This window comes from Rhinoderma darwinii, chromosome 5, assembly GCF_050947455.1.
Source record: "Rhinoderma darwinii isolate aRhiDar2 chromosome 5, aRhiDar2.hap1, whole genome shotgun sequence".
Taxonomy (NCBI): domain Eukaryota; kingdom Metazoa; phylum Chordata; class Amphibia; order Anura; family Rhinodermatidae; genus Rhinoderma; species Rhinoderma darwinii.
The window spans coordinates 50,697,605-50,715,636 of record NC_134691.1 but is presented as its reverse complement, the minus strand read 5'-3'; the positions used below and the strand labels follow the sequence as shown (position 1 = coordinate 50,715,636).

The 18,032-nt window shown below is 42.5% G+C and overlaps 1 protein-coding gene across 1 annotated transcript in view; it reads left to right on the top strand.

Annotated features, from left to right (window-relative positions):
• The window catches only part of VPS13B (vacuolar protein sorting 13 homolog B), an 886,671-nt gene that overhangs the window by 866,466 nt on the left and 2,173 nt on the right, over nt 1-18,032 (top strand). Inside the window, exons 58-60 of the mRNA XM_075825953.1 lie at nt 1,690-1,860; nt 14,092-14,268; nt 16,554-16,656. Of these exons, the coding sequence (XP_075682068.1) occupies nt 1,690-1,860; nt 14,092-14,268; nt 16,554-16,656 (451 nt within the window). The remainder of the gene's footprint in view (nt 1-1,689; nt 1,861-14,091; nt 14,269-16,553; nt 16,657-18,032) is intronic.

The following is an 18,032-nucleotide window of genomic DNA, read 5'->3' as shown; positions in this document are numbered from 1 at the left end:
AGCTAGAACGGGATTTAGGGGGCCCCGTTCTGGAGATAGGTGCGGGTCCCAGAGGTGGGACCCACATCTATCTGACATTTATGACATATCCTGTGGGTCTCTCATGAAAGTCCCTGATGGGAAAACCCCTTTAAATGTTTTGTCAACCCACAAACTATGTAAGTATGTGTACATGAGAGGTGTCGCTTGGAGCTACTTGTCTTGAGCCTCCAGCTTTGTCATAACATGCAGCACATAAGTGAAGGCCATCATAAAATGAAAGTGTACCTCCGCTTGTAATCTCCCATCAGACCTGACAAGGGTAACAACCGTACGACGCCCGGAGAGTATCAGGCCCGGGTACTATTAATTAGAATTGAACCCGTGCATGATACTGTTCAGGTTTCGTAAGGCTGCCCTGCAACTATAACACCCAGCAATGCAGGAGCGTCTCTCTACACCCAAAGTCAGGTTGGGTGGGAGGTCACAAGTGGAGGTACCCTTTGAGTATCCGTTTGTAGTGAGCGCTCCATCAAGTGTAATTACCTCATTGACCAGATGTTATTATGTCATCACATCCCTTGCTCTGCCTACTTATGACATCACTATTTTTATGTGCCTTGCGATCACCCTCCTGACATTGGTGCCCAGTTACCATTGCTATTTCTGTAACCCTATGACTACAGCACTGTGTAAAGTGGAGGCGCTATATGTCATGTGTAGGTTGTTGAAATAATATAATGGATAGTTACCATGATGAAAAAATATTCAGATATACCGGTATGGAGATCTCTGATGATCTATGTACAGAATCCTAGTAGAGCTGCAAATGTTCTCAGCTTGGTTTTCATTGGATGATAGAATTATGTTCTCCGTCTGGCACTTGTGCCCCCAAATCGACATATTGCCAGGACAGCTGCCTCTTTTCCGTATCTCGGAGGTCCTGTGATCGAAATCATTATAACCCCCAATGTATTATATATACTGAATGTAAGAGCCAGCAATAGGATTATCTTCTGCAATCTCTGGATTCATGAGCTGGAATCTGGGGTTCACATGATAAAACATATATTTCAAATTCACTCCTGGCTACAATGCTAAATTATTACTAGGACTTGCCAAGGGGGAGATTTTATTTCCATGGAGTGTACTGGTAATAAAAATAATGAATAAATCAGAACTTCAGAAATATTAATATTTCTGTGTGGTCATATAGCAGGAAAATCCCCCACATACCAGCACCATTACATTGTGTCGTTTCATAAAAAGGTTTTATTTTAAGCTTGTATGGGTATATGATACTCATCCGCAATATATTGCAAATCCCTATATACATCTTCTGTGGGAGCCTTCCAAAAGCGATGTACTGACACCCCCTGAGGAGTAATGTGATGCTGGCTGTAGATCCCGCTGCACGTGATAAATGGGGAAATGTTAAGTATATTTCAGTGTTCCTGTGGGCTATTAGAAATCCTACCCCAGGCTGCGGAGTTCTCCTACAGCTTAGATGTAAAATAGAATATGACTTATGGAGAAAGGAGGTAAATGTGTACAGACAGTGACATCTAGTGGCCAAGCGATGGAAATTGTTACAAAAATATCACTAATTCTACAAATAAATGTCAAAAATGTTCTTCATGAATTGCAGCATTTTACAAATAAGTTGTTTTTCATAGAAATAAAGGTAAATAGTTCTATTATTTTGTCTAGGTACTCTGACATCCCTTACTAACCTGGCCACTAGCCTAGCACGGAACATGGACCGCCTGTCACTGGATGAAGAACATTACAATAGGCAAGAGGAATGGAGAAGACAACTGCCGGACAGTCTGGGTGAAGGCCTGAGACAAGGGTTATCCCGTCTGGGTATCAGTCTGCTGGGTAATGTGTCAATAAATAATAAATCTATCTATCTATCTATCTACCTACCTACTCATCAGTAGTTAGTAACATAAGTGTCAGTATCCCCTCTGTGAAGAACCTGTTTGGTACAGTCCATAAATCAGGAAGTGAAGAGGCTGACTCTCAATTACATTAACTGCTGTAGATTTTATCAGGCCAGAGTGAGGTCACATGATCCAGCTAAAGAGAAAAGTCAGAAAGGAATAGCTAAATAAGGTAATACTCTGTGAGTATATATATTGGTGGATAGGTATCTAATGATAGAAAGAATAAAAACAAAATACCTGGAGTGCGTCTTTAAGTGCTGCCAAGTTTATGGTCGGAGCACTTGTACATGTGCCTGTCTATTCATCTATCGCTATAAAACGCAGGTTTAAGCCGGCTCACCCACATCCAAGTGTGTAGCAGTGGTTCCTGCAATGCCAGTCAGAGACACCTTCATCCAAAATGAATATGGACCAGCAAGAAAATTCATGCAAATACAAATAAAAAAAAGCCCTGTATGAAATCAGAGGCATATGGAGGTACAGTAAGGATGCATACACTTGTATGGGCACCATATTACGGTTTTATAGGGATCTAATATGGCTGTATCCATGAGCCCTAACACGTTTCAGACTATATCCTTATATATAACTATGTTCCACTTATTGTGGAGCTGTTTTCTTCTTCCATGCCTTTTCGGTAATGTCAGCAAAACAACCAATGGCAAATTACACGTGACCTATTGAGTCCACTTAACCAGAGGAGACATTGAATAGTAACCGCTGGTTTGAGATTTATTGGGTCAACCCCTCCCTGTTACCTCCTTTACCTGGGGTTCATCAAACAACTGATATTTGGTTATAAAGGACGAGATAAAACCATGTGATTTGCATTTGGGCGCACGCAGTGCAATACCCCGATTGTGATGTCCGGTCTGATTCTCTAGAATTCACTTCTTGATATTCTTCAAGTGTTTTTCCATTTAAATGAAATAAATTCTATGATCATTAATGCACATTAACAACCAGCGCTCTAACGCATAAGATAAAAGCCCTTCTGGCTTAATGTGAAGTAAACAATATGAATGGAAAATTCTGAGTTTGTGGAGTTTTGCTTGAGATCTGAGCCAACATTATAGTGGAACGTGTTTTTTTTTATAATTGTAAATAATTGAAACTGAAAAAAAATAAAATTATATATATATATATAGGTTATGCAGCTTCAAAGGGAATCTGTCACCAGCATTTCCCCTATTAAACCAGCAATACCTGGGGGTAGTGGGTGAGAAATCATTTCTATATAACCTATAATTGTCTTCTTAGTCGGCTCTGTACCTTTTAGTATTCAGTTTTTTAGTGTTCCCGCACCGTATGCTAATGAGAATAAAAGAGTCATATCTTCATTGCTCAAGCTTTTCCGAGTTAACCCCGCCTCCTTACTTTTGATTGACAGCTCCTCACCTCCCCCTTGCACACACGAGATTCCGCGCTTGCTTATCGATGTCCTGTTCTGATGTAGGTGCCTAACGGGACACCATAGCGGTGCATGCGCAGTTACTACATTTGAGGCCCAGACGAAGCAGGGAAAGGTGCCGGACCATACATGACGGGTGCATGCGCGCTATCTCAGACGAGATTTCGTCATTCAGCGCAGGCTAGTTTTTGGCGGTGGACGGGCATAAGAAGAGGAACGAACGAGACTGCCAGATTATTACCATATAAGGTGCAAAATGTTTACAGACCGTTCTATACGGTCAGAGGAGGAAGAGTGTAGGAGAAGGGATAACGGCTATGACCTTTTGACAACAGCGGCCAGTGAGGGGTGAGGAGAGTTCAATAGGTGACATGCGGGTCACAGGTTCCCTTTAATAAGCTTTGTACTAATGAGTATTGGTGGGAACCTCCGTTGCGTCTATAAAGAGTTTTCTCGTGAGTTTTTGTATTTTAAATGTCCTATACACAGCGGCAGATGAGAGGGAATAGTCCTGTGATGATTTACTTTGCTAGAAGTAAAGCCTGTGCAGGCTGGGAGTTGTGGTTTTGCCTTATTATATATAGATGCTGATTGCACCGTGTAAAATTTATTTTTTGTGTTTTCAATCCTGCTTTAAAATTGTATTCACCAAAAAACGATGTGGCCTGGAGGGAATCGCGTACCTCATTTAGCGGACCTGTTTTTCAGGTGCGCCTGTTTAAAATTTCATGTAAACCTCTCCTGAATGGCCCCTATAAAGGAGTGCTTGATCCATTCCCATCAGGTATCTGACACCCTGGAAGCAAATATTACTATTTCTAGATTGAAAACCAGCTGCCTGCATTTCAGCCTAGTAAAAATCAAACCTACATAGTGAATTATCCTGTTTGATTTTGGGCAAAATTCAAGTTTGAGAAAATCTAAAATGCATGCACTAGACACCTTCACTCCGGACCAAGGACTGTCTACATAATATATAATCTCTTTTGCTTAGTTAAAGGAACATTAAACATCCAAAATTCACAAACAGAAAAAAAAATATCCATGCAATTTCTTCCTTTAATTTCCTGCCTTTCTTTGATACTATTTTATGTCATATTGCGATGATATATGTGTCCTAGAAGGTCAGCCATGCCCCCCCTCTTCCTTTTCACGATCCAGTGTCTAGCTGTAAGACAAACTGGCTGCAGCAGGAGCCTCTTCCCTGCCTGCAGTAGGATACAAAGATCGTCAAGCTCCCCTTTTGATGAACACCGTCCCTCAGCCGGTCACCAGGCAAAAATGAAAAAGCTCAGCAGTAAATTCACCCCTATGTTCTCTGCAGGGAACTTTCAGAAGCATGCAGAAGATCCTGCACACTGACAAACACTGTAGGAAAGTTTATCTCCTGTTCACTTTCATAATTTTTTTCTAGGTTCAGTATTCCTTTAAAGGGGTTATCCAGTGCCATAAAATGCTATTGCAATAATAAACAAACCTAAAACAAGGTGATTTACTAATGTACGTCATGTTCTTGTTGTGCGCCGATTTCAAGTATAAAGATTAGTGACATGGTCCTGGAAGTTCAGTACTTCTTGCCATATTGATGATGCACCGACACCAGCCCACGTGATCGAGAAAGTTCTCTCTCCTCCCCTGTGTCGGCGCATCATTGAAGCATGTGACCGCAAGGGGCCTGACACTGCGAGGATGTTGAGAAAGTTATCCAGCCCCCTTCTCTCACAGCGCTGTCTTGATTCACTGCGCATGCGGATTGTTCACACAGCGCCGGGAGCAATAACAACAGTATAGCGGGACGTACAGAGCAGTGGGTGGGTGTGCCTTCAGGAGCTGAAGGAAAACTGTAAGTCCCGCCCAAAACACGGAAGGTTCAGAGCGGTAATATCGTTACATGGGAGTGCGGTGAGATGTAAAAAATACATTCGGATCATTTTATGGTCCCTGGATAACGCCATTTAATTTCCTCTTTTCTCCGGGCTTCATTTGCTGCATCACCTCCAGGCCTCCACCATTAGGGGGCATCTAATTGGCCAATATTGCAGTGATCCTCCACCATACCATTCGCTGTGGAGAGCGTTTCCGGATCTCTGGTGCGACGTTCGTTCACCATAATTGGACACACTTTACTCATCTTCTTTGTACTCCACTATGCCTCTTCACCTTCATCTCTATGACGTCTCTGTTTGTGAATTTGAATACAGCACCTAGACCTATAAAGTCTGTTTTCTGTGTGTTATTCAGGATTCTTCTCTTAGATTTCTAGTTGTATCAGGTAGTTCAGGGTAAGTTCTATGCGGGCCCATCGTTGATGTAGCTGCAGTAACTACATAAGAGCCGCTCTGCGCTGCCTCTTTTTCCTCGACGGTTGGGGCTTTGCTGGTTTACGTGACATTTGCTCTCTGCTCAAGTGCTTTTCAAACAAAAAACAAGAGTCTCCTCGATCATCGCATGGGATTATGAGAAAAGATTGTTGAAGATTTGTTTGTTTACATGACTGTGTCCTTCTTCTCTTTTGTCCTCGATGAGAAATTTCTGAGATTAAGTTTTCCTATTAAGAGACTCAAAAACAAAAATTGTCAGAACATTTACTTAGGACAGGCGTCCATAGAGGTGGACAATGTTGGTGATTCCTAATTGTAAATCCTCACTAGGTATAAGATCACTTCACTCAATTACTTGTTATCCCTGTGCAGCCAATTTACATTGTAGTCAGACATGAGATCCACACTCCTTATATTCTGGTAAAGTTGCCCATAGATATGCGATAGCTGGCGCCAAACAATTGTTAAGGCGCCAGCCTCCACTTTTCCATAAACACGCATGTTTGGCTAAGGAGAGGGAAAGCTCTTGTGTTGCTTATGTCTGGGAAAACAAAAGAATTGGACTGGATCCTTGTTTCCCCCGAAAGAAGACATCAGGGTACCCTCAATCAGTCCCCATAAACCTCAGTGTGTGGGCAGTTCCCATCAAAATCTACCACAAACTAAATGTAACTTCTATCTATAGGGCCCCAGCATGTTGCAGATTTCCGTAGTGGATTACAATCCCAACCATGTGGATGAGATTTGAACAAATTTCATCCACATGCTGCTGAACATTTTACGCACGGAAATCAGATCATGCGGCAGATTTTTAAATACGTGCCGATTTTGTGGCGGATTCACCGAAGATTTCACCCCTTCTACATTGAAAAGGCTGAAATCCGCAGCGAACCTACGGAACAGAATGCAGGATTCTGCTGCAGAAAACTCGGCAAACAAATCCGCCACGTGTGTGGATACTCTTAGACTTGCTTCACACGGCCGTATTCGGTCCGTGAGATATGGACCGTACGTCTGCCGTTTCTCCTGGACCGAACACCGTTCATGGAGCCGGACTCCTAGCATTATAGTCCCTACCTGTCGCATATTGTAATCATGTTTTCAGTACAGAACAGCGTTCCCGCAGGGAGGCAGTGACTTACAGCAGCATGGATGACTATGATGCCTAGAGCCCGGCTCGCTCAACTGTGTTCGGTCTGGGAAATACGGCCGACAAATGGCCCGTGTCTCACAGACGGAACATGACCATGTGACACAAGCCGTAGACTGTATCCATACGCTGCGGACTATTTTTACAGTGACCTCTGTGTTAGATGCAGGTTTTGACGTGGTGAAAAACCACGAGCAGAATTAACGTGCTGCGTATTAGAAAATTCAATTCCACTCTGATTTAACTCACTACATGTGATTAGTGTTTTTAAAACCCCCATCCACATGTATTGTATTGTAAAGAGCTGCAGACTTTGCAGAAAATCTGCAGCAATTCAGTATTGTGTGTATTCACCGTTAATGGTGACAACCAATGTTCCCTATACCTTCCACGGCTCCCCCGCTCACCTTCCACGGCCCCCCTGCTCACTGAACTTTAAAGCCCGCGCACTGTCAGTGCGGCGGGCGGAAGTTTCTCGATCTCCTCCCTCATTCACCTTCACGGAGCGGCCACCCAATGAGAACTCCCAGAAGGTGAGAGAGGGAGGAGATAGCCCAGAATATCAGAGACGGCATGCAGACCGTCCGCTGACAAGTGAGGTCGGTGCCGGGAGTTGACCAATCCAGTAACCTGACATGGTCAGGTGACTGAACTGGTCCAGTCCCGTGTCGTCACCGACCCCAGACAAAAGTGATCCGATCTTCGCCGCATGACCACCTCCTCCTGATGGTGAGTCGTGTCAGACAGAGCTGAGAGTTGTAGCGGTAGGCTACCGCTCTCCGCTCTATTTTCACTAAGTACAAGGGAAGGGGGGAGGCTGTGCGGCGCTACTTACAAGGGAATGGGGGGCGCTATATAGAAGGGGGGCTGTGTGTGGCTATCTACAGGGGGATCTGTGTGGCACAATCTATAGGGGGGTCTGTGTTTCTCTATCTACAGGGGGTCTGTGTGGCGCTATCTACAGGGGGTCTGTGTGGCGCTATCTACAGGGGGTCTGTGTGGCGCTATCTACAGGGGGTCTGTGTGGCGCTATCTGCAGGGGGTCTGTGTGGCGCTATCTATAAGGGCAGTGGTGTAATGAGGGATTCTTTCATTGATACCTATAATTGGTGTTTATAACTGTCTATTTTACTGCTGGACTTGTAATATTATAGTATTTAAAAAAGTAATTAAAACGAATTTAAAATAAGTTTTCTTATTCTCTTATGTAGTATGATATATTAGCGTTTACTGGGGGTATTACCTTTGGTCATCAGATCGCCCACCATTGGTAACAACCACAAATTTTTCTTGTAAATGTGTGAACGGTTGTCATAGCCCCGACCCTGTAACTAATTCATGTATGGTTCTAGTTTAATGTTGTGATATGTAAAGTGTTTTGCGAAAATTAAGCGACATCCCCAAATGCCATTCTACTCCAGTATATTATGATATAAATACACCTAATCCTTCTGTAACAGACGGCTACCCTTTCACGGACAATACGTAGTTAAAATAATGTGGCGGCTGTAAACATGGCATTGTATAAAATGATTTGTGCTATTCACATCTATAATTAGACAGTCACTTTTACCTGGAATTAATAACTTTTCCGAGGTCTGAGGCTCTTCTTACCCCCTGCCTCAGCAATGACCAAATTTCCAAAAAGATTGAAATCCTATGGATTAGATTTTAGCTGAAAAAATGGCTGCCTATCCTGTGTTATGTGGACAGGTCGACTTTAATACAAGGACGTGCCTTCACATCACTTTTTGTAATTTACGATGTGGCAGGATTTACTATTATGATGATTGATTCTCTAGAATTAAAAATGTGATTATAAAAGAGCCGTTTCTGGAGTTTTGCTTGTATGGCGAGTTCTTTGTTGGCGTTGGCTGCTGGATAATGTTGACATATGTGATCACGTATGGCATGTACGGTGTCTTGTTGTACTTCATGTGACACGAGCCGTGTTTTGAGCTGCGGTCTTTCATGGGCTTCGTTCCATGATCTTAAGGATGTGAGATCAAAGCGACCAAAGACATTCCATGGGAAAAGGTCGCACGAGATGACTCTAAGGATTTGTCGACTTTCCGTACGTTGGTCCTGAAATTGCAACCACAAACCTCAAAAAGGTCCCTAGAGGAAGTGGTGAAATGTTACATGTTGGGCCAGAAGTGCTGGAAGTGATTTACGTTCTAGCATCCAATGATGTGGGTAGTGTCATGTGATAATCCTGACAAATTCCGCTCGGAGGTTCTGGTGAGGTTAATCCCAGGATCACAGCAGTACATTGACCTCTGTCACACAAAATGTAGATATTATTGTCGCTTTGCTAGTAGAATAACATTGGATGCAGTTCTTGATAGTATTTCATGCCATAAAAGTATGGAGGCTCATAGTCAGCATTTATGTCCTCCCCAGTGTTATTATATAAGGCTCGGTTCTGGGGTTATAGTTTAGGGGGATGATGCCCCGGAGGTGGACGGGGGAGTGTACTTGTATAAAGAGAAATTGAATCTTTGTCCAGGTTGAAAGAAGAAAGCCTAGCTACAACTCTTCTCAGTTCACTTACTATTTTAGCACATTAGAATGCCAAAGCAAGAATGAACAGCCCAGCATGAATAACTAGCGGGATACGACATTGGAGGTAGTCACCAGAGGGCACTCAGTACTGGTTGGTCCCGACCCCTTTGCTATTTGGTGGTGGGAACTCAACTAGTAGTCAGTCTTTGAACTAAAGGAAAATCACAATCAAATGCAGCCATCTTGGAGCTGTGGAGTGGAGTTTTTAGTCACCCAGTCACAGAAGCTGCACACAAATATACATATCCGTCCTTGTTCTCTGCCCTCCATCCCCTCACCATGTCTTTGATCTTTGTATAACCTTTCCATCCACATGTCAATTTGCCATTTATCCGACCAGTGGTCCAATGTTTTTATTATTGGGTTACTGTACAGTAAGGGCACATACACCCCAAAATATCTGCAACAATCAGAATTAATTCCCAGGATTTAGCTGTTCTGATTGTTGTTAAAATCTTTGTGTACATTGCTGCACGTTGCATTTTCACGTACAATTGTAGCGTGTATTAAAACCTGTGGAACATTTTTCCTTTTCATAACATAAACATGCATATAATCTACAATGAAGTGTACTTAGTTTAAAACGGACAGGCATCTGCTAGGTCATGCCTCCGGCATGATCTAGCAGGCATTCGCTACAGGCAGACCTGGGGGCCTTTATTAGGCCCCCGGCTGCCATTAGAGACAGACACTCGGCGATCTTATCGCCGGGTGTCGGTGGGATGAGAGGGAGCGCCCTCCCTCTCTCCAAAACCACTCAGATGCGGTGCACGCTATTGTGCACCGCATCTGAGGGGTTAAACGGGTGAGATCGATACGAATATCGATCTCACCCGGCACAGCAGGGACGCCCCCAGCCCTCAGCTGCCTCTGGCAGCTGAGATCAGGGAGATTTGACGGCTCCCTGCTCTGTTTACTTTATTCTGATGCAGCGCCGTGAAAAGGCATATGCATCAGAATAAAGCCCGTTAGTGGCCGCTGTGAAAAGGCATATTGGCGGTCACGAACGGGTTAAACCAGCAATACCTGGTGGTAGTGGGTGAAAAATCATTTCTATATAACCTATAATTGTCTTCTTAGTCGTCTCTGTAGCTTTAGTATTCAGTTTTTTTAGTGTTCCCAAACCGTATGCTAATGAGCGTAAAAGAGTCAAATCTTCGTTTGAAAAGGGTCATATCTTCATTCCTCAAGTCTTTCCTAGTTTACCCCGCCTCCTTACTTTTGATTGACAGCTCCTCGCCTTCCCCCAGCACACAAAATCCCACGCTTGTGCATTGATGTCCTCTTCTGGGGTGTGCGCACAAAGGGACACCGGATTATTACGATAGAAGGCGCAAAATGTTTGCAGATCGTTATTTACGGTCGGAGGAGGAGTTTAGGAGAGGGGATAACGGCAATGAAGTTTTGATAGCAGCGGCCAGTAAAGGATAAGTAAAGTTCAATAGGTGAAATGCTGGTGACCGGTTCCGTTTAAATACAAACCTTATTTAAAGAAGACCTCCAGTGGAAACACAACTTTCCATCCTTGCACCCCCCACCTGGCTGTATACCACACTCTACACTTCTTTTATGTATACTAGACTTACTTATTGAACCGCTGCCTTGTCTGTGCTTTAAAAAAGCCTCCCTCTTGCTTCTTAAATTTCCCCAGCTTTTTCTTCCTCTCTGCTTTGCTATCACTCCCATGCTGCATCAGCACAGCATCACATGACCAGCTAAAGACCATACCATTTCTGCATGCTGGGGGATGCATCTATATTCTCCTAAATAAGCTGAGAAACCATAAGTATACAGACAGGGAGGCTGCACTATATTCTTCTACATTATACCTGTGACAGGAACCTGTATAAGTATCCGTGGCATCTAATGATAGAATGTGTAAAACTAGTGTGGCACAGGAACTGCTGAGTGACACATAGATATCCATAGACTCACGTAGAGAAAACGTGTCACCGAGCCGGATTCACACTGCTGCTAAGCAACCATCCCAGTCTGATATATAGAGATAAAAGCAGCAAGAAAACTAACAGGTGAGAAACTGACACGTGGAATACCATAATGGAGCACATGGGAAAGTTTCATTTTGGCCAGAGTGTCCATTTAAATAATAAAAATATAAATAACTGAACAGTTGAGAGTACATATGTATTTGCCACATTAAAGTTCTCATGTTTTTGTTTTAATTATTATTTGTGTCACAGTAAAAAATATTTTGCACCTTCAAAGTGGTAGACACGTTATGTAAATGAAATGGTACAAACACCAGAAAAAAACATTTGAATTCAAAGTTGTAATGGAAAAAAACTGGAAAAGCACCAAGAGGGAGGGGGTGAATACTTTTGCAAGGCGCTGTAATTGGTAGTGAGGATTATTTGTGCATGAAGACTCTGAGGCTAAATGTCCCATAATGTTCCCAATCTCTCTCCTGCCCTCATAAATGAACTGCAATGATCATATAGAAGTAGTCCTCTCCTTTAATCGCCCACTCATCATGTGAACGGCTCCATTTCACATGACCCCGCTCCTACCACTAAAGGGATTTTAAGTGTGAAAACTAACGTTACATTTTGGCTGTATAGCGGCGCATGCATCATTGTTCTGACCTCCGTGTGTAGCCAGGACCGGGAATATGGATGATTATGTGTGCGTTCTACTGTTATTAGCCTCAGGGGTCAATGTGCGTCCAGATCTCCCCAAATCACAATGTATTATACCTAATGTAAAAGACCCGAACCCGGAACGAGGTCAAGGGATGAGTGATGAGTTTGGTTACAAGCGTGAGAAAATCCCCCTTTCCAGCCGTCTGTATGAAGCCCCCACGTATTCTATTCCATAGGCTCCAAAGCAAACAGCGGCCATAGATTCCCTATTGATGTCTGCAAACATGATGCACAACCAGAAATATTCCTGTGTTATTGGAGATAGTAGGCCTGGCGGCGTCACTGACAGATTTTTGAATGTCACCTCCATTTACAAAAGGCTTTTAAATCTCCATAGTCCAAAATATCTGAAGAAAAATGAGAACAGCAAAAAAAAAAAAAGCAGCAATACAATAAAATTGCTGGGAATGGCTGTGTCCCTCGGTAAAGTTAATATTCTCTCATTCACTCCAAAGAAATGAAGTGTTTCAGTTCGTAGCTCAACACGATCGTATTTCATGAGGTCTATTGGTTATTAAACAACAAAGGCTATAAAGACAGAAGTAAAAAATCTAGATGTCCTGTATTGGCCGGGCGCAGAGGAGGAATAACGTGTTTTCCTGAACAGAACAGTCGGGTCAGAAACATACAAGTAACATTAATCACAGCGTTGCTGCAAGTACAGTGGATGATAGGTGTTGTAGTTAGCTCAGAGCTTTAACTTCAAGTGCTGAAATCTGAATGCTGTAGTTGTTAAATTCATGGTAGGCGTTCGCAATTTTATCTCTAATTTTAATTCTCCCGTCTTGTACTGAGATCCCCCTCCGGAAGAGTAAATGTCCACCCTTAAATGCCATTTTTTTTTTAAATGTAATAGGTTAAAAATTCTGTGCTGATTAATTTAATAATCTGTGTAGTGGTTGGAGCTCCATTTTTATGATACAGAGCTCCATGTCCCCTATATAGACACAGATGTAAAAGGTAACATTCTGGCTACCTGCAGCCACCACTAGAGGGAGCTTATTGCATACTATTATACATTGAACTTAAAGGGGTTGTCCACTACCGGACAACTTATGACCTATCCACCGGAAAGGTCATCGGTATATGATCGGTGCGGTGCCAAAACCCGAACCATGCACCAATCCGCTGCTCCAGTGGCCTGCGGACACCGGATGTTATGGCACAGTATGCAATGTACGGAGCTGGAAGCAGTTGGCTCCATACATTGCATAGCAGCCGTGCTGCCGAACAGCAGCTCTGCTCCTATTCGCTTGAATACTGCAACTCGGTCGCTATTTCGTGACTAGAGCTTTCTTCTTCCGGCATGGACGTCCGTTGCCTGGAGGCAGACAGAGCGGCTTAACGTGCGGGTTCTTGGTGTCCGTTGGTTAGCTCATCAGTTATCCAGTAGTGGTCAATTATTTAATAATAACACAGTATGCTGTAAGTACCTAAGCTCCCCCTAGGGGTGTCCGCAGGTATCTTGCATGTTATCATTTAAATATATGTCAATGCAGGGTATTTGGAGTTCTGTATCAGAAAAACAAAGTTCAGAGCACGATAAAAATTTATTGAGAAATGAATCACTACAGAATTATGGACCTAAAATTGACATGATGATAAAATATGTAGATTCACTTTAAATAGGACCTGTGAAAATATGATCTGTGCGACTCTGTGTATTCCGGCTGCTGTAGGTAGGGTTCCCACCCCACCAACACTGTAATGATAGACTGGAGCACTCCTTTAGATATGCAGATAAGGGTTATTTGGAAATAGGCAAAATAAGGTTTGTAACGTTTCGACCTTTTTCAAACACTTGCCACTGGTTTAGGGGTATGTGCTTTAAGCATATGACGCTGTAGTTTGGGTATATAATACTAGTGGGCGCCCAATTGACAATCAAAGGCTTAATTTGCATATCAGGCACCAAAACTAATGGCACCAGTATCTAAAAAAATAGGCCAGAATCTGTGAGGCGCAGGCAATCTGAGATGTTCGCTGCAGTTTTTTGGAAAGATGTCCGATCCCCTTTAAGCAGACTAAAGCTTATAACATATTATTGATGTTTCAGGTGCGATCGCTGGCATTGTAGATCAGCCTATGCAGAACTTCCAGAGAACATCCGAGGCTCAAGCTTCCGCTGGACACAAGGCCAAAGGCGTCATCTCTGGTGTGGGGAAAGGAATTGTTGGTGTTTTCACAAAGCCAATTGGAGGAGCGGCAGAACTAGTGTCCCAGACAGGATACGGTAAGTGGCGCAACCAGCTACAGTGGTGATCTGTCTGAGACACACCTGTCAATGTTCATCTTTATTGGGAGGGGGTAGAAGCTGCAACCACAACTGGATCACTACACCCAAGGGCCCCACAGGTCTTCCTGCAACATATGAGAAGAGCAGCATTATGAGATGTATTATAACAGGAGGTAGAAAATGCCTGATGTAGAAGGACTTAAAGTGAAGGTAGCAAATGTAAAATCCAGAATCTTTATAATATATCTTCATTATCATTTTTACTCTGTGTATTGTGGTGCTACTTGCTTGCCACCTACTGTTCACGGATCTATTACGGCTATATTTTTGGCTTGTATTGATCAGGGTATTCCGGCAATAGCAGCTTGTTGATGGTTTCCAATAAGAGATTTTTTTTTCTACACTGCACATTGTCAAGATAAACCTAAAATACGTGAAGATAAAGAAAGCAATGAAGATTATATAAAGGGACAATGTCACCGGGATGGAGCCTTTTTATGCAGAGCAGCGATCAGATGCCACAAGAAAAGCACCCCAGTTTTTTGGTACCTCTAGACAGCACATTCTCTATTTGCTATTTGGGTGATGGACTTATGTATGTAACATGCTGTGGCTGTGGTCACCTGACCCTGTTCAGTCAATCCGCCAAATGGGTTGGTCAATATAGGGGGCAGAATTTCTTGCAGCGTTGGGCACCCACCCATTTCAGTTTTTTGAGGGATATCTGGCCTATTCATGTGACAGATTCCTTTTATCAAACATAAAAAAGTTGAGAAACTTTGTAAAAGCGTTACATTAATTGTCTTGTACTGATCTCCCAGCTTCCTTGCTGGATCAGTGTCTGCATAGAGCTTGCTATAAAGAGTTGTATTCTCATCTATACTCCAGGTACTGCACCTAATGTAGGAAAAATGAGCTGTCCCACTGTACTATAGGAGCTCAGTTAAGCTGACAACAAGCTTGCAGATATTCCAACAACATTCAGCAGAATTCTGAATTCAGCTCTGGAATATAATACAGGATAATGCTCAGGATCAGTACAAGATACAATGTATTTACACATCTTTGATAGATTGTGGATATATACACAGGGTAGAGTGTGCGTAATTTCCATCAGGATTGGGAAAGTATCTGTCAATCATTTTAATGTGTTTATGAGTGACGCAGTACGTAGCGGTAAATGATATATCGTCAGTGGTAATAGAATTAGGGAGCAGAGCACAGCCAATTCTGAAAGCGATTACATTTCAAGCTGTGCTGTAAACTGTTCCTAATGTATGAGAAATCCGTGAGCCAATGTTACTTTTTTCCCCCCATTTAAATCTTTACGAACTGGGATGTATATTTTGCAGTGGAAAAACCAGGCCATGTTCACTCCCATCTCAGCAGAGCATATTCTCCATGTCTGGCGTTCCAGGGAATTCATCCCCCGTAAAACGCTTTTATAGTATCGCTGAAGGTTTTACAAACCACTAATTCTTGCAGTAATGACCATGCCTCATTTATTAAACCTTTACAAGCCATCACAATGTGCACATGTTGTCTCCTCTTCTCCTCTCCGCTTTCCTCCTCGAGACGAGTTTAAATAGCTCTCGCAGTCGCCCTGTTCTTGCTGGCACTCGCTGCCGCATCCCCGAAACCACATGTCTCCGGAGGCCTCATAAACCTATATGTATCAATGTTTAACAGCTGGATTAAGTAACTTCTCTATAAATACCGTATCTAGGCAAACTGTTTGTTTTTTCAATTTTACCATCCATGACACGTATGGAGAAGAATTTTATTTTTAAGGGAGGACGGTAACATCAGCCCGAGTTCTTCTCTTTCTGTGTGGAGCTTGTAAACGATGTGTGTGATACCAGTCCGAGATGGACGGCTCTCAAGACTATCAGGTTTCCACTAATTGCTAATACGAGATTGCCTTTCAAACATTCATTTTTTGGATTTAAGCTAATGCAAGATCATGAGGTTTAAGTGCACGGCCATTCTATTTTAATGCACTAAGAATCAGCTCCGTGTTGCAGAAAGGGCTTCTAAAAAAATGACGACATGTTGCTGAGCTTTGTATAAGGATACAGTCCATGTGTGTAATCTATAGTTGTGTCTGGCCCTTTAAGACTCCTCTGGAGTTACCATATAACTATTGTGGTCCCATTCTCTAAACCGTTATGGTTTGGGGTGTAAAGGATGCCGAGGGTTAATGTGTCCCTTAAAACACAATGAATATGATAATATGAAACGTGAATTCAATCGAAGTGTTTTTGTCTCTGTTCCTCCTCCAGGAATATTACATGGGGCCGGTCTCTCTCAACTTCCGAAACAGCGCTATCTGCCCAGTGATCTGCAAACCCAGAGTGCGCCAAACAGTCACGTGAAATATGTCTGGTAAGGTTATTAATATTTATATTGGCTCGCCTAAATACTAGGCTCGGTGGGGACACTAGTGTCGCATGGGGTAGGACATTTCTTAAAGTGCAGATTCACCTTTGATGACCCTAAGGTTACATGCACACGTTGTGGAATTTGGTACAGAAGATTTGCAGGTAATTCCACAGGTAAAATCCACACCTAATAGTGTGTTGTTTCTATAATTTTTAAACGCTGTTTTTACATTTTGATGCGGAAATAGGTGCGTTTTTATGCTCCAGATTTTTGTGTGTTTTTCTTTTCTAAATTTGCCATATACAAATTCACAAGGTAAATTGACATGCAACGTGTAGATGAGATTACTTGAAGTCTTATTTACTTTGCTGGTACTATATTACGCTGCGGATTTGCCACAGAAAAATATGCGCTGCAAATCTGCATGTAATATGTATCAGGGATTTGGCCTAAACAGTTATATCAGTGAAACTGACAAAAAGGCCTCATGTATACGTCATATTAAAGTTCCATACAACCTCTGAGCCCGTGGCACCTCTCGATCCTCAGCATCTTTTCTAGATTTTGAGTTCTGATTCTTACTGGTCAGCACCTGCCAGAGAGTTTCTATTAGTATAGAGTATCATAACCTCTACCCTCATGCAACTTTATCATAACCTCTACCCTCATGCAACTTCATCATAACCTCTACCCTCATGCAACTTTATCATAACCTCTACCCTCATGCAACTTCATCATAACCTCTACCCTCACGCAACTTCATCATAACCTCTACCCTCACGCAACTTCATCATAACCTCTACCCTCACGCAACTTCATCATAACCTCTACCCTCACGCAACTTCATCATAACCTCTACCCTCACGCAACTTTATTCAGTATACTGCTGCAGGCTTTCAGACTACACTTGTTATACTTGAGTCTCAATATATTATAGAAAATACAAGTGTTACTAATGTCTGAATACAGTCTTTAACCCCTTCCCGTTACAGCTATTTTCATATTTTTGTTATTTCCTCCCCGCCTTCTCAAAGGCATAACTTTTTTATTTTTCCATCGACATAGCCTTATGAGGTCTTTTTTTTCATTTGCTTTGTATTTTTTGATGGCACCATTTAATATATCATATAATGTATTGAGAAACTTTTAAAAATTATTTTGTGGGGTGGAATGGAAAAAAAACAGAATTTCCTTCATTGTTTTTTTGGCCTGTGATGTGACTTTATTCTGCGGGTCAATGAGTCCACGATACCAACTTTATCTAGTTTTTCATAATCTTTTGTGTCACCCTATTCTGAGACCCATGACTTTTGCGCTCTGAAATAAACCTATGATGGGGCCTCGGACTTTGTTGCATATTAGACTTTGGTTGGTTTGGT